The following is a 25,007-nucleotide window of genomic DNA, read 5'->3' on the forward strand; positions in this document are numbered from 1 at the left end:
TCATTATGTGGCATTACAAAACTGTCAATAAACATTCCTTCCCCTTTCTTCCATTTACTAATTTTTTTTATTTCCAAAAAAAATATTTTAAAGGCCCCTTGTATCTACACCTGAGAGAACCGTTTGCTTACACTAGTTAGGCAGAGTTATAGCTCCAAGAAGCAACGTAACTTCAGAACTGGGGTTATACAGTGGTGTGTGCACACAGCCATGTTGATGTTCTACCTCGGATGATTGTCCTAAGGAGTAGAAAGAGACACCACATGTACATTGTTCTCATGTTTACATATACATTGCAAGGGTGGGTGGTTTGTGGTGTTCATCCCTCCTTATCCATACTTTACATCCATTCATATCATTTCTACCAACCTTACTTGGCAGGCCATGTCCTATCCCTTCTTATTGTACCTCTCTCTGTTTTATGTGCGTTTTGTGTGTGCTTAACGAGGGATGCATGGTATATGGCTGGGTCAGGTTCTCGCTGGTCCCTAACTTTCAAGCTTTCAGATGAAGCATTGCCTTAGAGATGTCCTGCTCCTGTACATGCATGATGGTCACCCTGGGCAGTGCAAGCATCCTCCTTTCTGTTAATAGGTACAGTCTGTCATCAAATTACTAATACACCATTGCTTAGCTAAGGAAAGAAACCGCTCTCTGAAGGAAGAGAACAGCAAACACATCAGATTGTGTTTGCCTCTGGCATTGCTAGCCTGTGCTGCTCCAATGAAATCCAAGAAACAAATCATGAAATTCCACACACTATTTGATACTATGTCTCCTTTTCTCTGTGATACGAAAAGGCTCAGCTTAATATCTCTGCTAAAGGATTAAAAAAAAAAAAAACCCTTCTCTTCAGAAAGTAGTCAGAACTAAATGAAAACTATTCTGACACATGTATGGGTGGCCATAGTAAGTAGTGTATCAGACTTCACACAGTAAACAGTTAAATTATCAAGCTGTCATTTTAGATAATTGTCCACTATTATTTTTAAGACACTGCATGAGCTTAATATGTTTCTCACTCTGTCTTTTCTTGCTTCTCATCACCTGCCATACCTAAATTTATCTCTGCATAGTGAAGAGAAAAACTATTTTTGTTCCAATTCTATGGATTCAGATAGAAAAAGATTCTGGATATAATGTCCTCAGGCTAGACTAATGAGATTGCTGTTAAGATTCCTGAGTTAGCTCATTGACTTAGAATTCATTCATTCGAAATTGTCCAGCAAGTGCTTGCTCTATGCAGAAATCTGTGCCAGCATGCTGAGAACAGGGCACATTACAGTGACATTGAAAATGAGCCCTAAGTGAGCCTTGGGGGGAATGTGAGATCAAATAATCACACAAATGCATACCGGCACAAATTGCAGTAAATGTGACAAGTGGAGAGCATAGGCCCTGAGAGAGAATTTGCAAACCTCTTCTGGAATAAATGAGGAAAAACATTTCTGAAGAAGTAGCATCTAAATATGAGTAGAGCAGAGAGGGAGTTTTCAAAAAAAAACCACATCTCAAAGACCCTGGAATGGGAAGTGTTTCAGAGATCACCAGAGTCCTCTGTGGTTACCACACCAATAAGCTGAAGGGATGGAGACAAGAGCAGAACCTGATGAGGAAGGTAGGACCTCACTGAGGAAGCTTGACCCAATTCTAAAATCTGAAGCTGTGAAAAGGTTCGAAGCTGAAAAAGAAAACTTATGTGGTTTACACAAGTACAGTGCAAGGGGCATGACAATGATTTGTCTCCTTCTAGGAAACCATAGCTTAAACATAAGGGCCTGACAACTGCTATTGTGTGAAGGATGTTTTTGAGTTGTGCTTGGGGAGTGGTGTGGAATACCTGTGAGAAATAATAAGGCTTAGACATAGGAAAGGAAATCTGACGTCATCAGTGATGAGTTGATTGACTTTTTCCCTTCTACTGGGAAAGAGAAATTCTACATACTTCATTTTCAATCAGTGGTAAAAGTTGGAAAAGAATGGTTCTTTCTCTGGTCACCCAGTGCTTCACCAGGTTCTAGAAATTTGGAATAGAACTTTGAATAGAGATTGCTCCTGTTTCAATGGAAAGAATAGCTGGAAGTAAAATGATTTAACAGTGGAAATCACAATTGGTTAGTTGACTCAACAAATATTTTTTAATTATTTCAGTGTCTGAGTATATACCAATGAAATAAATGAATACCCACTTGTAGCTGTCAGTCTAGTTGAGGGAGACAGAAAAATTAAAAAGGAATAAATGAAACATAATATGCTAGGTGCCAATAAATACTTTAAAAATATAGTGAAAGGGACACTCATTGGCAAGAAGGAAATATTTTACATATGGAGTTGAATGGATGTTCATAATGGTACTGGAGTAGAGAGGAGAAGTAAGAGCTTGAGCACATCCTGGCCTCTGTCTCAAAGAGCACTGCTAGGTGGGGGAGGTGTAGACCATACACATAGGAAATGGCATACATGCACCACAGACAACAAAGCACAGAGTGAAATGGTGGCAAGGCACATGCAGTTGAGTTGGACCAGGAGGGGACTTGATAGATACCATAAGCTCTGTGGGTCTAATTCTGCAGCGCACAGGTCTCAGAAGGTTTTCAGCCAGGGGAAGTGCAGTGTTTGAGGTTTACAAAACCAGGAGCCTGATCAGGAGGCCACAGCAGGTCTCAGGCAAGAGGGACACTCATGTGAATGCCCAGACTCACTAGAGAGACTGGCTGCAGGAGAGGCGATCAGAGAGAGTACAGTAGGAGTTGGGTACTGTGGTCAGCCTGGCATATGTGTTGGGGGTGGGCATGCGGAGAAGAATATCTCAAGGGAGGTTGAGTAATACAGCCTATAGGAAATAAAGCCCATCCACCTCCTTAACTGTAGAGCATGTGAGCTAGCCAGCACCTCTAGCAGTTTCCCTGATTTGCAAGGTTACAGCCAATGAAAGATAAGTAAAGTTATGAAGGCAATTTAAAGTTAGAATTTGACCATTTTTATAGGTTACTGATATTTTTATTCTCCATGAAATATCTCCTGAGGTACATGAAAAATGTCTAAGGTAAAAACAAAGAACAGAATGCTTTTATTTTCTTTTTAATTATGCTTTAAAATTCTTAACACACTTAATTCAACAGGACATGTTGGTAATAAATAAATGAATAATAAGTACACATGCTGTGTTATCTTGCAAGCCAACGGTACTATGGTTTTGGGACTATGATGTTGGAAACTGATCTTTTGACGTAGCAGGTGACGTGTCAGAGTACCATCAAGGTAACACAAACATTTGTCAAAGCATAATGCTATAGGGCACATAGAGAAGGCTTAGTGGCTATGACTTATTTCATGGTGGGGGCCCCTACAGATGGACAAGAGTTCATCTTCAACCCTGAACAGTTGGTTGAATCTTCCTTTGTTACCTTCATTGTATTATTTGATATAAAGTGTGGTTGCCTATTTGAATTTGAGCTTTAAACTCATGGACTTTCTTTTCTCTGAAAAGTATTAAATGAATAAAGCTGAAAACCAAGTGCCTTTTCTGATAAGACTTAATTGTAGTTATTAGAATCATCATAGAGTCTCAACTTTCCCATAGGTATTTCTTCATGGTTGAGGAAGATAACACCCCACTGTCAGTCACAGTGACACCTTGTGATGCGCCTTTGGAATGGAAGCTTAGCCTCCAGGAGCTGCCTGAGGAGTCCAGTGCAGATGGGTCAGGTAAGCAGCAGAATCCACCTAGCGTCAGAACTCTTAAAGTTAGTCAAAAGCCCACATAGGCTTCTGAAAGTAACAACCTGGAGCCTGAAATGGAAAAATGGCATGAGATGATACTGATCCAAGTGAAAGAAAAGAGGCAAATGGGGGTGTGTAGGTCAGTGGTTTGGACAGCCTCTGTGTCTAGTCTCTGCAGGCCTGTCTACTTACTTGTAACATCTGAAACCTTAGGTCCTTGAGTTCAGCCTCAGATGTTCATTCTGGCTTAGTTGTTGTAAGGTCTAAAATCTCTCCATAGCTGTCATTGAGGCTCAATGAAGATGAAGAGTGTTTCATCTCTAGGGAATAAAAGGTGCATTAAAGAAGTAGAGAGGCATTTAGCAGTGTTTAATGGCCAGAATGAAAAGCAAGTTAGTAGGAAAAAAAAGAGTTAGTCACCTAACAATGACAGAAGGTGGAAAGTAGATAACAGAAATCGAGTGAAAAACAGATATAACTCTTTCTAAGGGAAATTTAACTGAAAGATAAAGGCCTGCCAGATGTGCCCATGAGAAGGAAGCTTGTGAATTATAGTACTCCAGCAATTTTGGAAGAGCCCACGGGCAAACAATAAGACTTATAGTACAGGATCTCTGAGAATAACAGACATGGTAGTTCTGTTCTTCCCAGAATCGTGAAATAAGTTCATTCTGCACACTTTTAACTTATGTTAATAAGCTGGAAAACAATTATTTGCACTGCTCACCCAGTGTTCTACCAAATTCTAGAAATTGTATGCTTATATCTACATTGTGTTGATGTTAACAACAGCTTAATAATTTTTAATGGAAAAAATAGACTTCCTTTGTACTATCTTGAGAAACAATTCTGAACACCGGTCCTTAAACTCCCTTACTGGGCTTTATATCCTATATTTTAATCAGGTCATCCAGATCCACTAACAATCATGGAATTAAAATAATGGCTGACCATCTGCCAACATGTTTGATTCATATCTCTGAAATGTTTGGTCTTTGACTTAACTTTTCCTCAAACCTAACTGGATTCTGTCCCAAAGAAGAAAAGTCTTGCTCATATGTGGGCATCATTTACAATAATAAAAGATAAACTGATAGTATTATTTTATGACATAAGCCAAAATAGGGTTCTAAAACTAAAGAGTTGTGTAGATTTATATACGTACAACAATATATTTTATTGAGCTATTAATTGTCCTCAAAAATGTAGAAGAACAAAGACTGGAAGGATGCACAGGAGTAAGAAGCTACTCTGTGGTGAGAAATTAGTGACTTCATGTTCATCTTTCTTCCATTGGTGCCATTGTCTCTGTTAGAAATATGTCATGTCTTAGACATGAAGATATGATGTTTGAAAACAGTCTAAGACTGGCAATCCACAGTAACATGCAGCCTATATTTCTCCCTTGTTCCCCAGGTGACCCAGAACCACTTGACCAGCAGAAGCAGCAGATGACTGATGTGGAGGGCACAGAACTGTTCTCCTACAAGGGCAATGATGTAGAGTATTTTCTGTCTTCAAGTTCCCCATCTGGTTTGTATCAGTTGGAGCTTCTTTCAACAGAGAAAGACACACATTTCAAAGTATATGCCACCACCACTCCAGAATCTGATCAACCATACCCTGACTTACCATATGACCCCAGAGTTGATGTGACCTCTATTGGACGTACCACAGTCACTTTGGCCTGGAAGCAAAGCCCCACAGCTTCTATGCTGAAACAACCCATAGAGTACTGTGTGGTCATCAACAAGGAGCACAATTTCAAAAGCCTTTGTGCAGCAGAAACAAAAATGAGTGCAGATGATGCCTTCATGGTGGCGCCCAAACCTGGCCTAGACTTTAGCCCCTTTGACTTTGCCCATTTCGGATTTCCAACAGATAATTTGGGTAAGGATCGCAGCTTCCTGGCAAAGCCTTCTCCCAAAGTGGGGCGCCATGTCTACTGGAGGCCTAAGGTTGACATAAAAAAAATCTGCATAGGAAGTAAAAATATTTTCACAGTCTCCGACCTGAAGCCCAATACCCAGTACTACTTTGATGTCTTCATGGTCAATACCAACACTAACATGAGCACAGCTTTTGTGGGTGCCTTTGCCAGGACCAAGGAGGAGGCAAAACAGAAGACAGTGGAGCTCAAAGATGGGAGGGTCACAGATGTGGTCGTTAAAAGGAAAGGGAAAAAGTTTCTACGGTTTGCTCCAGTCTCCTCTCACCAAAAAGTCACCCTCTTTATTCACTCTTGTATGGACACTGTTCAAGTCCAAGTGAGAAGAGATGGGAAGCTGCTTCTGTCACAGAATGTGGAAGGCATTCGGCAGTTCCAGTTAAGAGGAAAACCCAAAGGAAAGTACCTCATTCGACTGAAAGGCAACAAGAAAGGAGCATCAATGTTGAAAATACTAGCCACCACCAGGCCCAGTAAGCACGCATTCCCCTCTCTTCCTGATGACACAAGAATCAAAGCCTTTGACAAGCTACGCACTTGCTCTTCAGTCACGGTGGCTTGGCTTGGCACCCAAGAGAGGAGAAAGTTTTGTATCTACAGAAAGGAAGTGGGTGGAAACTACAGTGAAGAGCAGAAGAGAAGAGAGAGAAACCAGTGCCTAGGACCAGACACCAGAAAGAAGTCAGAGAAGGTTCTTTGCAAGTACTTCCACAGCCAAAACCTGCAGAAAGCAGTGACGACAGAGACAATCAGAGATCTGCAACCTGGCAAGTCTTACCTACTGGACGTTTATGTTGTAGGACATGGGGGACACTCTGTGAAGTATCAGAGTAAACTTGTGAAAACAAGGAAGGTCTGTTAGTTACCTTAAGTGAAGATCAGTAGAACTCCCGGAGAGATATGGAATCACACTGCCTGTTACTGACTACTCTCATGACAAACAGAAGTTGTACTTGAAAGAAAGGATAACAACATGTGTACATTGATGCCTGTGTAATGTAACGTGGAGACTTGTATTCACGCACACCTGTGGTACTTAGGGTCCATCTGTCTAATGCTGGCTAATGTCAAAGGAAGAGAGTATCTTGATGGATGCCACTCCTTACTTTGACCATTGCATGAACTTCTTCTAAATTATTTTATTACCTAAAATTTTAAAATATGCCATTCGTTGCACACATTCACAAATGCAAATCATTCCTCTCTATAGATGTTAGGGGAAATTTATATATAAATATATAAATATAAATTATTTTATAAAGTCTGTTTTAAATGTTGGTGTTTCTATTATTGTAAGCTATTAAATTTTTTCTCTGTTAAAGTATAGACCTAATCTAAGATCGCATCATCCTCTAAGCAGTAATATTGTTGTAAATTCTTATTTGTTCAGTAAAACATTTAAATGCTGTCAGTATGTATCCCATGTAAAAACTTGATATACAATATATTCATGTACATAAAATTAAGAATATTAGATTATTACACTATTCATTTTTCCAAGCAGTACTGTGGTATATTCAATCTCTTACCTGTCCTTAAAACTGCTTTTCTGTAAGTTGGCACCAAAATTTAGTCTTATTCAGTAGCTAGGGGAAACGTTGCCTGTCTTGACATTGACTCTGCAGGCTCTACCAAAGCAGCATGAGGGCACTTTTATCCTCTACAGACTTTACTTGGAAATCCCAAGGCATCATGGAACCACAAGATTCAGAAACACTGGTCATTGTTAATCACCTAAAACAATATGACTTTAGGAGGATGTTACTGCCCACTATTCCCTTTCCCATTGACAAAGTTAAGGAAATGGTAGGTGTGGACACAATGACACCGTGAAATACCTTCTATCATAAGAAATTGTCATTTGTAAAATCCTGACTCTAAACCCTTGTGTTCTATGGCTACAGTGGGGACAGGCACAATGGTGCTGTCCTCTGCATGCTGGCACAGCCTTGGCTGTCAAGAGTTCACCAGCGTCATTGCTATGGAGTATAGGAATACTATGGCTGAGACAGGGCTACTTATAACTCCCTATGATGTGTGCTCTACCTTACCTTAAGAGAAAATAGACTGTTGTGCCATACTCTCTAACTTCTTAGCAGTAACTTTCAGCAAAATTAATGCATCCATGCGATGCAGGAACAACATCTGAACTAATTTTTTGAAAGCTGACGACTATATACCAATGCTTTATTTAAGTAGCTTCAATAAATGGAGAAACTGACAAATGAACACCCAGAGAAATTCTTCATCTACAAATGTGGGGAAAACAGCTTCCTAATGTTGCTGAGGAACTTGTAAGTGGGACTGCAGTGAATCAGATTACTGTTGCTCTGAAGGTCTGGGATCCTGGATACTGCCTAACTCCCAGCATCTGGGAACCAGACTGAGCTGATCTAACCAAGCTTTGAGTTTTCTGCTAGGTGTGATGGTAGTTTCTTCATATTGTGGACAAATACAAGAATCCTCTACTGACGCTAGGGAGAAAATTGCCTTTTAAAAGTAAGGAAAACCAAACACATAATGAAAGATCTACTGCTCACAACAAAAGGGAAATACATGAAAACTGTGCCTTGCTACACATTGATGCACTAAGATTTCAAGAGCATCCAGGTAGATGAGGGCCAAGACTCATTCATTCCCACTTTAGAAATAACTACAATATGCTAATATGAAAGCAAAACCTGGCCGACGCTGATGTCTGAGTGAGCAATAGGTACTGAGGGAGATGACGCCCAATGCCGTGTGTAGACAGACATTGAACAGAGAAGGTTTTGAGATATTTAGCTCATGATCTTTCCTTTTCAAGTGCAATGACTGAGAAAGAACAGAATATATTTAAAACAAGAGAAAAAAATAGGAAAGTTTCGCCCAAGTGTGGTGGTACACAAATGTGTACCAGGAGACGGAGGCAGACAGAGTTTTGTGAGTTTGAGTTCAGCCTGGTCTATTTAATGAGCTACATCGTGAGACTCAGCCCAGAAAAATGAAACAAAGCAAAACAAACAAATGGTTTTAGAGTTGCAAGAGGTAAGCACGTTACTATGCAGACTGAAAATGTTTTCCAAATACAAGTCACCAATTTTTGGTTGAAACGAAACATTCATTTATAGGTTAGTGTTTAAAAAGTAGTCTTTTAATGCCATAATTTCTTAAGTGTCTTAAGAACTGATGACTGTAAGTGATCACTTCGAAGTTCTAAGAAAAGAATTTTGAAGATTGGAGTATTTCTAATATGTTTGCATGTACAAAGTTAAGATCAGAAGTTTATTAGTCCATTAATTAACATGTATGCAAACATGCATTCTTCATCTCAAAAACACATAACAGAATTTTAAGAATTAATTTGTAATCAGTATGTAGATTAGTCAGTATGCAGAATATTTTGTCTGCATGCATATCTCTGTACCAAGTGTGTGCCTGGTGCCTATGGAGGCTAGAATTGAGTGTGGATCTCTGAGGACTGTGGGTACAGACAATTGTGAGCCACCATGTGGGTACTGGGAAATGAGCTTCAGTTCTCTGGAAGAGGAGCCAGTGCTCTTAATCACTGAGCCATCTATCTAGACCCTAAATCAATTTTACACATGTATTCAAAGATTAGAACTAAAAGGACATATGCAATGTTTGATTTTGTTGCCCAAAACACATCTGAAGTAGCTAATATTTCTATGTCCTCAATAGTCAAGTGAAATGATGAGTTCAGTTTAAACTGACAAATTACAGAATTCAAAGTACAGTTAATTCTTCTTTTAAAAGTTTAAAAATATGTTTGTGTATGTATAGAGGCTCTATGTGCATACATGTTTCATGTATCTGCAGAAGACTGAAGGGGGCATTGGCTCCCTTAGAACTGGAGTTACAGGCAGTTGTGACCTGACATGAGGATGTGGGGCGTTGAACCTGGTCTCCTGGAAGAGCAGCCAGTACTCTGATCCACTGAGCCATCTCACCAACCTGATAACCTAGTGTTCATTGCTTACTTTGTGAGGTTGGGGGTGGGTGCACTCAGTGAAATCAGACACAAACACATTTTGGCATACAGTTTGCTGATTAGGTGGACTTTAATCCAGAATCCCTTCAGTACTTTGCCACCACTTTGCATAGGTAAACTAACCCTGCCATCTGCCTTACAATGGGGGTCTACTCAGGACACCAACCCATGTTTCTTAACACCTTGTCAACAGTTCAACAGATCACCTAGTGATAACATCCCACTTTACAAGGAGGAAAGTGATGTCTCCCTAGGACTGGAACACAGCTTCCTTTATTCCCAACTTACTGCTTTCTCAGGACTTGGTTTTAAGCATGAGGTTTTATCATAGAGATAAAATCCTGCTCTCAGCTTCTCTTCCCAGGACCAAGCTGATAGGGTTCCATGAAGGTGTCAGCTGTCATCTATTTTTTCTGGGTGGTCTGGGAGACATCAGGTCACCCAGGGAGCTTGACTCAGAAGAGTATACAGTACTCTACTACCTCAGCCTTTGTTGTTGGTTTGAAAACAGGAAGTACCAAAGAGAAGAGCAGCCCAAACAATAGAGTAGAGAAGGAAGGACAGGTTTATCCAATTTGCTTCTCTCAGAGGCCCAGGAGATGAAGAGAAGTGAGAGTTGTAAGACAATTCTATTTTATTAAGATTTTGCATGCTGTCCCACATGCAACTCACCCTGGAAATTCTGACCCAAGTCACCATCCTATGATAAAATTGTATCCCACTGACAGAAACTTAATTTCCTAGGTGTACCAACCGTGTGTGCAAACATGATTGATTTGAGTTACAGTCTTTCAGAGCCTGCCCATATTTCTTTCACAGATACTTTTATAGTATTCTTCTCACTTGCAAATAAGAAAGAAAGGTTGTTGATGCACTGCCTGAAAAAATAATTGGCCCACAATTGAAAAGCTGAGTCGTAGGCATACCAACACTGCTTCACTGTCCCTGTGCAGGTCTCCATACAGATAGGAAGGGACCAGTTTTGGTGTGGGAAGGTGCCCTGGGTCCTAGTCAAATCCAAGGATGTTTATACTATTCTGCACTACCGTGTTTCATAGTTGTAGGGATTACATCCAGAGGTATTACAGACCAAGGATGTTACTGGAACGTAGCCACTACTCACTATGCTGCCCAGGAGAACTTTCCGGGAAAAGAGCTGTTCTTGAAACTTGTTAGGAATGTATTTAGACTAAACCAAGGGCAGACATAATAAGGCAACCTCCCAGAACAGAGTCTTGCCCCAAGAGATTAGGTAAAGGATTTATGTTTGAGTAAACACAAAGGTGTAAATCAGAGGGATTGGAGGAGATCAGGGCCGATTGAGGGTGACAGGATGCAGATATTGCAGTCTAAAAAACAAGACCAAATTGAAAATGCAACTGGAATGGGCCTAGCATAAAACTGGGCTATTTAAGCAGTAGTTTCAAATCACAGTCTCTGGTTGTTTTGATTTGCATTTTCCTGATGAATAAGGATGTTGAACATTTCTGTAAGAGCTTCATTACCATTCCAGATTCCTCTGTTGACAATTTTCTGATTAGCTCTGTACCCCATTCTCTAATTAGGTTATTTGGGTTCTTGGTGTCTAACTTCTTGAGTTCTTTATAAATTTTGGATGCTAGCCCCCTATCAGATGTAGCGCTTTTTCTTTTTTTCCCAATCTGTAGGTTGCCATTTTGTCTCATCCTTACGGATGCTTTCGGTTTCACGTGGTCCCATTTATCAATTGTTGATTTTAGAGCCTAAGCCATTGGTTTTCTGTTCAGGAAAAATTTCCCTGAGCCAATTCATTCAAGGCTACTTCCCACTTTCTCTTCTATTGGATTCAGTGTATCTGGTTGTATATTGAGCTCCTTGATCTACTTGGACTTGAGCTTTGCGCTCTCTACCTCTTTTTCTCCTTCCTTCCCCCTTTCTCTCTCCCTCCCTTTATCTCTTTAAAACCTTCTGCTTCCTCTCTTTTATCCTTCTCCCCCTCACTCCACCTTCTCACAAACTGCCTAAAATTAGTTCCCATTCAAATTATCATGATTTGGACATAAGCAAATATGTAGTTCTTTTATGTAATTGCCTCTTGGTATAATCTCTCGACTGTGAAAACATGGTAGCACCGGATAATATAAGCAGTTTTCAGGGTGAACCTTTCAAAATCCCAAGGTATACATAATTAGTCATTATTATAAAAAGGTATTCCTTCTGAAAAAATTTATCTATACTAAGCAGAACCAAGCATATAGTACTTGGAACACAGAAGGTTGATTAGAGTGTTCTAGAAAATGCACCCTGGACTCTGGACTGTCAAGGAAGATTTAGCATAGGAGTGCTTTTATCACAGTGTCTGGAATAGTCATACAGTGCTAGTCAGATACCCAAAGAAGCACAGGAGAAGGTCTGCTCTGAATATTCTCTGTACCTGAGTCTGGGGAAGTGGCTCTGAGGCTAAAACACCGACTGTTCTTCTAGAGTATCTAGTCTAAGTCCTAGCACCTACATGGCAATTCACAACCATTTGTAACTTCGGTCTCATATCTAACACCCTTTTCCTGTCTTTGCAGTCACCAGGCACAAATGTGGTACACAGACATCATGCAGACAAAACATCCATACACATAAAATAAATATATTACTTTAAAACTTGTCTGAATGCAAAATAACCAGACTATAATTTACCCATACCCATAGTAATGACAATAGGCACAGCTAGCTACAAGCAGTTAATAGCACCTCTGTAGTCCAATGCTTGGTTTCCATGTGGGTCAGCAATGGCTAAGCCTTAGAACATTTCATGCTTTCTGCATTTTCTGGATATGGTAAGTGCTTTAAGTGGGACAAACAAGCACACATATATTCGCTTAAATACAGAAATAACATTCCAGCCATTTTATCGTGATGAGTGTTTTATAAGGCATTTTAATTAGTAGCATTAACTTTCTATCTCCTTACAGGAGCTTACCATTTCTGTCTCCCAGCTATAAGGTGCAGGTTGTTGAATTCCTCAGCCTTTCACCAACATAAAACTCAATGCTTGGGTACAGAGAAATGACAGGAATCTGAAAGAAAGGTACTGAGTCACAACACAAACAATTCATTGTTGTACAGGTATGAGTGACTAATGATAGACACTGGACGGTCAGTACAGTGGTGTGCTGGACATATGTAGCTGCTCTCAGTATCAGATGCCAGTTAGTTAGCAGCTCCCATGGGCAGGCATTCCAGGAGGCCCAACTTAAAGTGGGCAGATGTATACTGTGTTCTAAAGATTTGGGTACCAAAGCATACAGAATGTTCATGTTCTGCTGTGGAGATCTTGGAAGAGCAGAACTACTGTTTTTAAGAGTTCTTAGATTGCGATTGTCCTTCATGATGCTCATTCCGACTTTTAAAGTCTCCATGGCTTATTCATGTGAAAAAAAAAGAAAATATTCCTTTATTCAGCTAAACTGATATAATACTGAGAAGTCATATAAATATACTGAGAAGTCATATAAAGAAAGAAGGAGAAATTAGCATGCTTGAAGCTCGCCTGGACATTGACAAAACATCAGTGAGATGAATAAGTGTGGGCAACCTGAAACAGAAAAGAAACCATTGGCAAATAGTTGCTGAGTTCTTTATAATGTATAGAATTTTCCTATCTTATACTGTGTGATACGCCACCACAATAAACTGGTTGGTACTTGATCCCATCTATTAGTCTCTAGAATTTGCTGTGATACTCATATATGGTATGAATGTCTGTGATATGCATTAATAAAGGTTTCTTTAATGCTCCGGTTCAGTACACAAGCAGTTATCTGTGGTTGTCATTTCTGTCCTGCTGTGTGTATATTGCTTTTCTCTGTCATTGCTTTCTTTAATAGAAAGTATTTGGGGATTTTTCACTACATAGCTGCCAAGCCTTGTGTTGAGGGCTTGGCAACACAATCCAACACTGGACGGATTGGTTTTGATTTGCTTCCTTGGAGAATGATCATCCAACTGCCTTCCATGAAGCTCACTAGCTCTAAGTTTGTTAGGCCACTTCCTTTTCTAGAAGACTACCTCAGATGACCTATCCTGAGCTTGCTGGAGACATTCCCATTTGCTTCATTGTGCCTGTGTCCCCACACTCTTCCATGCCTGACCATGCTTGATTTAAGGAGCTCACACACAAACACTGCCTTTGATCTAGGCCGAACTCGGGCTTGCATGGAAAAGGAGAAGGCCAGAGACAGGATTTAAGCACAGCCTTTGCAGCTTTTGAATCCATCACTGTGGTTTAATGGGTTACTTTTTCTGGAAAACGATAAACACAGAATGCTGACACATGGCTGCCTTTCTTGCTCTCCACAATTGGAAACCATTTTTGATTGATGAAGTGTATGTAGTAGATATGTGCAAACTATGTCATGCCCCTAGTGTCAGAAAACTTGATTCTTCACTTTAATTCTTCTCCACAAAGACAGTTATTTTAGCAGTTCAATTTGAAATCTGACACTTTCCCTTCTATGCACACACATACACATACACACGCATTGCAATTTTAGCATATATAAAATTATACTAAATAGACAGTTCTTCTGAATTTTCCAGTTTTACATGATACTTTGACCCATATTCTATTCCAGTCTGATTTCATTTTTAAGCAATCTCTTTTTCCCTTCCCATTATTCTCATTCATTCACACCATGTGTGTTTTATGACCACATGGTGGAGGCCTGAATCAGTCACATTTCTAACCAACCTCTCCTATGCTCTAACCAACCTCTCCTATGTTTGGTAACAGAACCTTCTTCTGCAGAGAATTAAACTACTTCCAGAAAGTGCATTCGTTTTCAGTCTTTTAGCATATTGGTAGGGATACTTCTCTGACAATGATTCTTAAAATCAGACTTCTGTGCTCAGATGTCAAATCTAAAAAAATTACCTGAAGGCCCCAGTTCAGCGATTTTTACTTTAACATTAAATTACATTATTGCCTGCGGTGATCCTGTGTCTCTGGTTCATACTAATCAAGTTGGCATGTAAAGTTGACACTTTTGGTTCCATTATCTCCTGTATGCCTGTGACTTAGATGCTGAGGTAAAAGCAGGCCATCCCCTGGCTTCTCGTTCAACATTCACAAAGCCTCTACGTTGCACCCAAATACATTCCAATAAGGGCAAAACCATGCTTTTTATCTCTCCATTTTATTTCACTGTGGGAAAACACTCAATGTGAGATCTAGATTCTTAGTGATTTTTTTTTGAGGCTAACCATGTACTATTGTTAACTATTTGTACAGTTTTGAGTAGCAAACCTCTAGAATTGCATCCATCTTGGTTAACTGGACTTGACCACTGATGAGTGTCTCTCAGTGTTCCTTCTCCACAGTCCCCGGTGTCCCTCCTTATGCTCTGCCTTTTGTGAATACTCCTAGTTTAGCGATCTTATAAGTACAATCAATCACACAATTATTTTTTGAGGGGGAAGCCTGGCTTTCTTTAACTTAACAAAATTTTCATAAAGTTCACTCATGTGGCTCTATATTGAAGAATTTACTTGTTTTCCCAAGTTTGAGTCACGCTCCCTGACACAGACTTGCTACGTCATGCTTATCTTCATTGATGCCAGGGTTGCCTCAGTGGCTCAGCTGTTTTAGCATCCTAAATGACCAGAGGCTATGGTCTCATTAACACCCTTTCTTTCCTTTTGTAAATGTAAAATTACATTTATTCATTGGGAGATAATGCCATGTCAGGTCTGTTGAAACCAGAGGACAAAGCCAGAAGTTAGTTCTTGCCTTTTACCATGTGGTGCCTGGGGATCAAACTCAGGTCACCAAGCTTGATAGGAATCTCCCTCCCTCTAACATCCTTTTAAGGCCTGTCCTCTGCCTGCATGCTAGTTTCTGGACTGTTCAGGTGAGTGGCTGATGTGTGTAGAAATGCAGCCTCACATGTTTTGGAGGTTAATGACATACATCTCATGACTTCTACGACTGTCGAGAGCGTACATGAAATGCTGGCCTACACTGCTTTCTATTGCTGAGCACCATGACCAAAGCAACTTGGAAAGGAAAGAATTTCGTTCGCCTTACAGCTCTCGGTCCACTGCAAAAGGATGGTAAGGTCGAAAACCCAAGGCAGGGACTAAAGCAGATCCCACATAGAAACACTGCTTGGTTTTTGCTTGCTATGGCCTGTTCAGCTTGCTTTTCTTATGCCACCCAAGATTACTTGTCCAGGGGTGGCAATGCCTCAGTGGACTGGACTCTAACACATCAATCATTAAGCAAGAAAACACAAGGCAGAGTTGCCTACTGGCCAATCCGATGGAGGCACCTTTGTGTCAAGTTGATAAACAACCAATAGAGCAGAGGCCTTTAAACTTCCCATTTCATGGCCCTACTAAAGTTGAGTTATGTAAAGGGACAATGACATAGTAAGCAAATGTGCTCTTGAGAAAAACTCAGAGAAACCTGAACAGTTGAATAAGAGTTATTTAATTGTAAGCACTTCATTCATTTTGAGTAAGATAAAATACTAGATGTTAATACTATCATAGTCTGTTAACAAGTTTATAAAAAATACTTTTTACATAAGCAGAGGATAAAAATTCAGTCATAAAATCTCATGTGGAATATGATAGTTGGAATATCCTTGACTTGGAACTGTAATTTCCTGGTCCAGGACTATGATGTCTGTTGGATTTTGTTCCTGATAGTGCTTTTACTGTTTTTAAAACACTCTTGTTAAAGAAAATGAGTGGAAACCAGTCTCCTAAGAATGCCTTAGTTTTACTAAAATAAGTTTTGAAATGGCTTATATTCTCATACTTTGAGATATTATCACTATTTTTATTAATATTATTTTTATTATTTGAGATGTTATGGCTCCATTATTCCATTATTTTGATTCTCTCTTATACTAGTTTTCCATTTTTAGCTTAAAATTTTAATTTATATTTTCTTTAAATTCTGTTACTTTCAAGTTCATTATTCAGAAGTTATTCTTAGCATGCTCTAGTCTTTATGTGTGTTCTCTATTAATGACTTTTTTCTTGTATTGCTTTCTGCCTTCTTTAAAGCTTCGTATTGGCTCTTTGTGAATTTCACATCATGCACCTCAATCCTTCCCATCTCCTTTTCCCCTTTTACCTAACCTCCACCCTTATATTCTTCCCCCTAACAAAAGAGAAAAAAGTTCTGTCTGTGGAAGCTGTTATGTGTCACACTGTGTTCCACAGTACACTCTTGTATCCACACTGTTTGCTTGTTTATGTTCATTTCAATGATTCCTTGGTCTGTTAGGAAGCCTCTGGATTCTGCTACCCAATCAGTACTGGAACCTCACTTGGACTCCTCTTGGACATGCTGTTGTTGCACTGTGTTGTGCAGTTAGACTTACTGGACAAGTCTCCTCATGCACTCCAGTGGTTCATCAACTGGATAGATATTGAGGTGGCCAATTCAAAACCCTGGATGTGGGACTGAGAGGAATTTGAGCTGGTCAGCCCACTGGCTCTCCTGCTTTCCAGGTTGGCTCACCAGTAACCCTGCCACCAGAGTCAGCTCTAGTCTGCTCTCCATGCCATTGCAGGGCTTGCTCTCCCAAATGTTGCAGCTTGTGAGGTACAGGGCCAGTTCTCCCACTCTCATCTCTCCCTCCTCTAAGCCACCACACACCAGAAAAGAGGCAGGGCTGGCTCTCCTATGCTCATGTCCTCAGGGGTGGCTCACCCTCAGCCCATACATTCAGATCCATTTGTATTGTGCTGCCCAGGCTAGGTAGAGCCTCCTGAGTTCTGAAGAAGGTGACAGGCAGGGCCAGCTCTCCCTCTTTGATAACCTCAGGGCCTGCAGTAAGTGGCAAGGAGCAAAGAGGGGCATCTTCCCCTCACCCATGTCACCACATGGCAGATAAGTGGTGAGGTCAGCTTTCCCACCATGTCCTTGCCACCCCACTCTGGAGTGCTATAGCTGTCAAGGAGCAGGACCAGCTCTCCTGCTCCCATGACCTCAGCACCAGGTCAGTAGTGATGGGAGGAGGGTATCTCTCCCTTGTTCATGCCACCATACAGGAGACCAATGGCAAGGTCTTCTCTCCGATGTTCATACCTTCTGGGCTGGCTCACACCCCCATGACAAGCCTTCCCACATGCCCAGGTAATGGGTGGGAAAAGTTGTGCACAGCCCTCAGACATCAACATGTTCTTGGGTGGCAACCCAGACTAGGTACATCTACCTGGACTTTGGTGGTAACAAGTCCCTGCAGACTCAGAGGTAGACCCCAGTAGCATCAAAAGCTAGGACTCCATGCTCTCAGGCATCACCAGGTACACTCACGTAGGATTGTTCCTCACTACCTTCAACTGTCCAGTTCTGTCCCTCTTCATTGTGCGCACATATCCTTCTGTTTCTCTTTCTTTTTCATTTATTTACCACTTACTTGTTCCTCTTAGTGGCACCCCAGGTCGCTGAGTGTCTGGTGTCACCTCAGGAATGGTTTTAGGAGTACTATGTCCCACTCATGCATTATGGCACCAGGCAGTAGTCATCTCGGGCATCATCTTCAGTCCTCTCACTCAGGCCTGCGTGATGCCCAGCGGGTGGTCATCTCAGGCTCACTCCTCACTTAGACTGCTCACGTGGCCTCAAGAAAGGGTTTTCTGTTTTGGAGGGATTCTTCTAATCTCAGGCTCACTCCCATCCTGGAATCCTGTCTGGGTCTGCAGGACTGGTGGTCATCTCAGGCTAGCTTCCTGTCCAGGCCCCTGAACAAATATTTAATGGTTTAAATTGTCTAATATTTATACCAATAATGACATTGGAGTTATAAACTGAGGCAGCGAGGTAACTTTATTTTCTTAACTATATACAAAATATCTAATTCTGATGTTACAACTACACTGCTAGCTCTTTAGAAATCTTTATCTGTGTCATTCTATCATAGGACCCTTTAGCTCTCTTTACAAGAATACTGTTTTACCTGCATCCTGTCAGTTCTTCTCATGGTTTTCCTGTATGAAGAGAAAATCCCCATCTCTGACCTGGAGCTCCTTCCATGTAGGCTCTTCCAAGCCAAAAACAAACAAACAAACAAACAAACAAAAACCAAAACCAAATAAAACAAAACATGAGAACACTTGGCAGAAGAAACTACGTTACCATCATGGTGGGTAGGGGGTCCAAGCCAAGTCAGTAGAGGCTGAACCTATACAATGGGGTAGCTTGAAACCACATCAGACTTTGCTTCAGGTCATAGAGCAGAGACCACAAGCCCTCTCCCAGGCAACTTGCCTTAAAATAGCTAGAGTAAAAGGCTTTAGTATTCTTATCTATGGAGGCTTTTGGAGCCACACCCAACTACATCTCTTCAGGGCACACCTAACTGCATCTGACTAATGCAATATTTACTTAAGTTTTTATAGTTTGCTAACAATTAGCTTTTCTGTGTACAATAATCAAATATCCTGTAACACCCTGGCACCGGACTGTTGGTCATCTCAGGGTCTTTTTTCAGGGAGTGTTAGGCTACTAATCATTCAGAGGTTTGCAGGTCAGAGCACTGAGGACAGACAGAGCTCCTCTCTGCTCTGCCACATCTGTAACACCTCTAGGGACAGCTTCTCCACTTTTTAAAACCTCAGGAATTTGTCTGCTTCTTTTTTTTCCCAGAGGGTTAACAATGCTCAGACTGACATTCAGATAGATTATAGATAGTAGAAGGTAGCTCTGGGAGGGAATTAACAGAGAAGATGAGGCAGGAGCAAAAATGAACCACTGCTAATACATTAGAATCACAGACATGTACTGTGCTTAAATTAATATTAATGTAGATGATTCCTCATAAAATGCTTGTCAGTGTATACACACACAATGTCCAGGATATATACACTAGTATATGTCCATATATTTCTATGCTATCACTTAAGAGAACATAAAATAGCATACCTTGACTTCTGAAGGGTCATAGTACAATGAACATACCCAGCACCTAGAGTTTTACTTTTGTTATTGTTTGTATTATTTTTAACTAATTAATCCATCTTTTATAGATAAATTTATTTGTTATCATATGAAAATGGAATTCACTGTGTAATTTTTCATATATGTATCATTATATTTTTCTTATCTACCCCATTGTCATCTCATGCTGTTCCTTCTTATCTTTTTCTTCCCCTTCATCCCACAAATAACTCTCGCTCTGCTTTCATGACATATATAATGTATATATACATATGTATGTGTATATATATATATTATGTGTGTGTGTATTCTCACATATAGACACACGTATATGCATTCCCTTACCCTTTTGTGTTCCTCATTCCATCTTAGATTTAAAGGAGAAAAGCTAGGACAGAGGATAGAGAGCGTCTTAAGATTAATCCCCCTAGGCATGTCTGTGAGAGCATTCACAGAGAACTAACTGATGTGGGAAAGCCTATCCTGGGTGTGGCAGACATCATTCACAGACTGGGTAAAAGGTCTGAGTAAAAAGGAGGAAGAGAGCTGAGCAGCACTAGTTATGTCTTTCTCTGCTTATTGCTTTGGATGCAGAATGGGTCATTTGTTACACACATACACACACACACACACACACATACACACACACACTTCTAAATTCTACACATGAGATAAAACATTATGCCTGTCTTTTGGAGTCTAGCTTATTTTGCTCAATAAATGATTACTACTTCCACCTATTTTCCCCTGAATATCATTACTTCATTTTATTTTACACTTTTACAACAAAATCCTATGGTGTCTATGTACTATACATTCTTTATCCATTTGTCTGTTGATGGATAGATTCCATACCATGACTATTGTGAATAGGGAGGAAATAAACCAAGGTAGTGGTCTCTATCATTATTCTGAGAAGAGGATTCATATTTCTTGGAGACAATAATTTCAGTGACCAACACAAGAGAAAAAAAAAGACAAGAAAGAATCACCATAAGCTACCACAAAGTAAGAATGTCTTAAACAGTGAGGAAGTCAAAACTTCACCATGGTGAGGGTATAGCAAGCATAGAAAGCAGACAAAAGATGTTCAATGACGAACCTAGAGTGATTATTAAGAAGCTTTGGATTATACAGCAGAGTATAAGCCATTAGCACAAAATCCATACTGCTATGAGTAAAGGGTCAAATGAATTACCAGGCTGGGGATAAGAGACAATTCTTCCAGGAAAAATCTTAAATAATTTATGTGGATAGTTTTCTTTTAGAAGATAAAGACACTTTCCTACTCGTGTGTATGGTGGACGATGACTTCCTTTCAAAAATATTGGCTGGAAAATGAAGGGAAAGCAGTCATAGTAGAAAGACCGATAAGCCTACCATGGTTGGATGAAGATCAACATCCAAGGTACAAAAAAGCTTTGAGAAAGTTTCCTGGTGCATGAAAAGAGGGGAAACCACAGTTACTTTTGTGCTCTTCCTAAGGCCAATCAGCTAATATTTTATTGCCATTTATTTATTTGTTTATTTATATGTGTGTATAGAGGTCAGAAAACAACTTGTGGGAATTGTGTCTCCCCTCTCAGAAGTTGAGTTCTGGGGGGATCTGACCCAGTCATCAAGCTTGGCAGCAAGCACCTTTACCTGCTGAGCTCCCATCTGCCAATGTAATCATGAAAAAACAATTCAAATTACAACTGAAAGACTGTAAAACCTCTGACCATAATTTTCAAGGTCATTCAGTATAGAACAACCTGATAAAAGCAATTGAAGAAGGGGAAGGATAAAGAGAAGGTGGCAGGGGTAGGGCATTTAGTTTGATGCACCAAGTGTATTCAAGTGTAGATAAAGTGTAGAAGAGACCAGAATACTCAGCACAGTTCTGTTTTTTAAGACGCACCCCTCCATTTCTGAGGCTCTCTTACCTTAGCTTCAGGAGACTCTGCCTGCTTGGATTCGTGGATCAACAAGCTTACAGCATGGCCTGCATCACATGAGTCAATCAGAAGTACAGATAGGCCACAGCCTCAGGTGTCAGAGGTCAGAACCAAGGACTGGAGGTATGTCTTGGTAAGATGTGAGAAGCAGACAGCCTTCTGTGTTGTTGCATTAAAGAAAGAAGCAGAGTCTTCTGGTAAAATCAGTGACTACACGTGGCAAGTTCTCTATATGAGACATACATTTTTCCCAATTAAATAAAAGCTAAATTAGAATAGGCTTAAAGTCAGATAGACTGAAATTTCACATGGATGCTTTCGTCTACTAACTGTGTCGCCTCCAGTAAGTTGCTTTATTAAAAAAATTCGAGGCTCGGAAAGGTTAAGACAAACAGCAGAGCTCACACAGCAAAGCTGAACTTTGAACTCAAGTGGATGTCCAATCCCAGGCTCAATCAGCCTCCAAACTTCCTTCCTGAGCGGAGTGCCCAAGGGCCTGAGCTATGTCACTACCAGGATCAGGGTTTCTTCCTCGTCAGAAAAATGCTGAAAGTGGATATAAAGGTCTGCATCTTGGTGAAATAAAGTGTTTGTTATCTTAGGACAAGAGACTTGGTCATTGTGCAGTAAGAGCCTCTCTCAAGTCACAAGTGCCTCTCACTACTTAAAGAAAATGAAAATGAAAAACAAGAGTCAGGTCCTAAGGTTATTTTTCAGTCAGCGCACTCTTGTTCTGGATTTTTCATTTTACTGTCCTGAACTCATCAGAAACTGGCTCCTGATTGACCTTATTGACCAATATGATAATATTGTAGATAGCTAAGCATATATTCAGATGTACTATTGAGCTGGTTAATAAAAGCATACTTTAGGTTCTTGAACAATAATCTTCACAGAGAAAGAAATAGTAATATTAAAATATACTTCTAAAGAAAGAAGAAAAAGTAAGATATAAGAAAATAAATAATAAATGATAGTTTATTTCTATAATGGGTCATAGTTTCAAAGGCTTGTTTCATTTCATATGTGAAAAAATATATAAATTTCTGGGGTACCCATCACCTTGATTTCTCAAATTATGACTGCAGTTCCTGGCAAACACTACTTCTTATTTAATTAATTAAAGATCAAAAGTGTCTACACACACAAATTTCAGACACACATATGTGCATACACATACAATCACACAGAAAGACATATTCTCACACACATGTACACACATAAATACACATGTACCCACGTATACTCTCTCTCACACACATACACACATGCACACATACATGCACTCCACAAACACACACACACACACACACACACACACACACACACACACACACACACACACGTGCCCACTGGGTTCAGAAGCTCTAGAGAAGTTTGTGATCAGCACTATTACCAAGTGAAGGGCCCTGTGTTCTCTCTCATGTGTTGTTGATTGCTTGGAAAGCCAATATTTCCAGTCCATTTACTCTAAATTCATTCCACTCCAAGGTGTTATTTTGCATGGCCAGCACTCTTGTGTTACCCCTGGCACATCTGTTGATTTCTCTGTAATTAAAAGCTTTCTGGAAAGGCAGAAATCTGGCCTTTACATCATTTTCTCATTAGTTGAATTTTTTCATTCCCATTGGTTCATTGTTCAGGCTTGTCACAGCAAACTCTTCATTAGTCTTTTGGCTGCAATGTTGTTTTAACAGAACAAAGGGAATTTAGAAACCCAAACAAATCAATATCTTTTTATCATTTTCCATGGATAAAGGAAAGATGTGACTACCAAGATAGTTTTAACTGATAGGATATGTGTCTTCACAATTAGGAGAACTATCATTTAAGAAATGTCCATGAGTGTTAAATCAAACTTTAGTGGAGTCGGTTGAGTTTAATTACTAGGTATAGATTCAAAGATGTCAGGAGCTCAAGAAGGAAGACTCTAGCAGTGCAGATAGCCTCCATCCATCAGTCAATGAGTGTCAGTGTGAAGAGTAGGATTAACGTTCCACAATTGCCCTATGGAAGAACCCTGTAATTCTATGTCTTTACTTTTTTTTATGTCAGCCCTCTCCTTTGGGCTCTTCAGGTGCCAACTTAAGTCTCTACATGAATGACTAGGAAAGACAAATGTGTATGTCCATATTCAACAGCCTGATGGTTGCTAAGCCATTCTGGGGTGAGGAAACTAGCTACATCTCTTCATAGTTGTGTTCTGGGTTGACCCACGTGTCTAGGGAAGCCTTGTACCAGGCTTTAGCTCATAGCTACATCATAGGCCCAGGCCATAAATAAACTCAAGGTTGCTAATACTGTTGCAAACAGCAGGATCAAATTTTAAAAAAAAGTCCATTAAAATGAAACAACCCGATTTCAGATAAAAGACATCTTTGGCCTCCAAGCTCGTTCCTTTGTGTCAATGTTATTCCTCAAGCTTCCTCTTGCATTGGCTTTGCTTACTTATAAACCTGACTGAGTTCTAGGAAACACAGCTGTAGCTGTGAAATGGGGAAGTACAAGCATCCTAAGATTGTACAAGTTCAATGACTTCCCTTGACTACATAGCAAAGTAGTCATAGAGAATGTTATCAATTTGATTTAAAAAAGAAAGAGAGAAAATTCAGGCTAACAACACTGCCCATGTACCAGGAGCCAGCAAGTCCTGCCCTTTGCTTTGTTATCCAAGCATTACATCTAGCACTGAGAATGCCTCTTTTCACCAGCGTGTAAATACCACTCTTTCAGTTCTGCTTAATATAACTTGCACTTCTGTGGCTGGTGTCTTTAACACGTGCTGTTCTGAAATGCTTATGTAATGCTCCATTGTTTCAGTTTTAATGCATTAAAAATGTTCTGTGACCATGCACATTTGTAATACAGATAACACCAATGCTTTTGAAACTGGCTATAAATCTGTATTATTATGAAACACATGGGCTGTAATGATGAAATGAACAAGATGACTCATATTTTCAGAAGCAAAATGGAAACAATCTCACTCTTCTACACTTAGTAGTTGCTTGAAAGTCATAAAACCATAGTTACCGAATACTCTAGTAAGCATGGGAGAGCCCTTGCATCTAGTCTGATCTAGCATCTTCATTCTGACTAAGGCTGGAAGCAGTTATAAACATTGTCTCTACATACATTCTTACTTGAAAGTCTCATTTTAGCATGTTTCCTTTGGCACTTCCTTCCACTGACACAAAAAAATTAGTCAATAAACTGTGGCCCAACAGTCATAGTTTTTCAAAGGTGTCTTTAATTATTAAAATTCCATGCAAATCAAAACTTCAGACTTAATCATTAAAAGTAGTAGAAGTAAACCCTTACATTCCTCTGTATTGTTGCAGCTTGCAGTAACATTCACCATTAGAAATCCATACAAAGAGTTTTACTTTAGAAATGCCAGATAACAGAACCAAGGAAATGACTTGGTTGTCCAAATGATTGCTACCCAAGCATGAGATCTTGAGTTTGGATTGCCAGCAC

The 25,007-nt window shown here is 40.0% G+C and overlaps 1 protein-coding gene and 1 pseudogene across 1 annotated transcript in view; one reads left to right on the forward strand and one right to left on the reverse strand.

The window, feature by feature from the left end:
* The window catches only part of Ndnf (neuron-derived neurotrophic factor), a 37,473-nt gene extending 29,573 nt beyond the window's left edge, over positions 1 to 7,900 (forward strand). The window contains exons 3-4 of the mRNA NM_001399535.1: positions 3,584 to 3,708; positions 5,140 to 7,900. Coding sequence (NP_001386464.1) covers positions 3,584 to 3,708; positions 5,140 to 6,533 — 1,519 coding nt within the window. The 3' untranslated portion in view covers positions 6,534 to 7,900. The remainder of the gene's footprint in view (positions 1 to 3,583; positions 3,709 to 5,139) is intronic.
* An 11,246-nt stretch (positions 7,901 to 19,146) lies between these two features.
* LOC120102726 (small nucleolar RNA SNORA17) lies at positions 19,147 to 19,248 on the reverse strand (annotated as a pseudogene).
* Between the last annotated feature and the right edge of the window lie 5,759 nt (positions 19,249 to 25,007).

Source organism: Rattus norvegicus, chromosome 4 (assembly GCF_021556685.1).
Source record: "Rattus norvegicus strain SHRSP/BbbUtx chromosome 4, alternate assembly SHRSP_T2T, whole genome shotgun sequence".
In the NCBI taxonomy this organism is placed as follows: domain Eukaryota; kingdom Metazoa; phylum Chordata; class Mammalia; order Rodentia; family Muridae; genus Rattus; species Rattus norvegicus.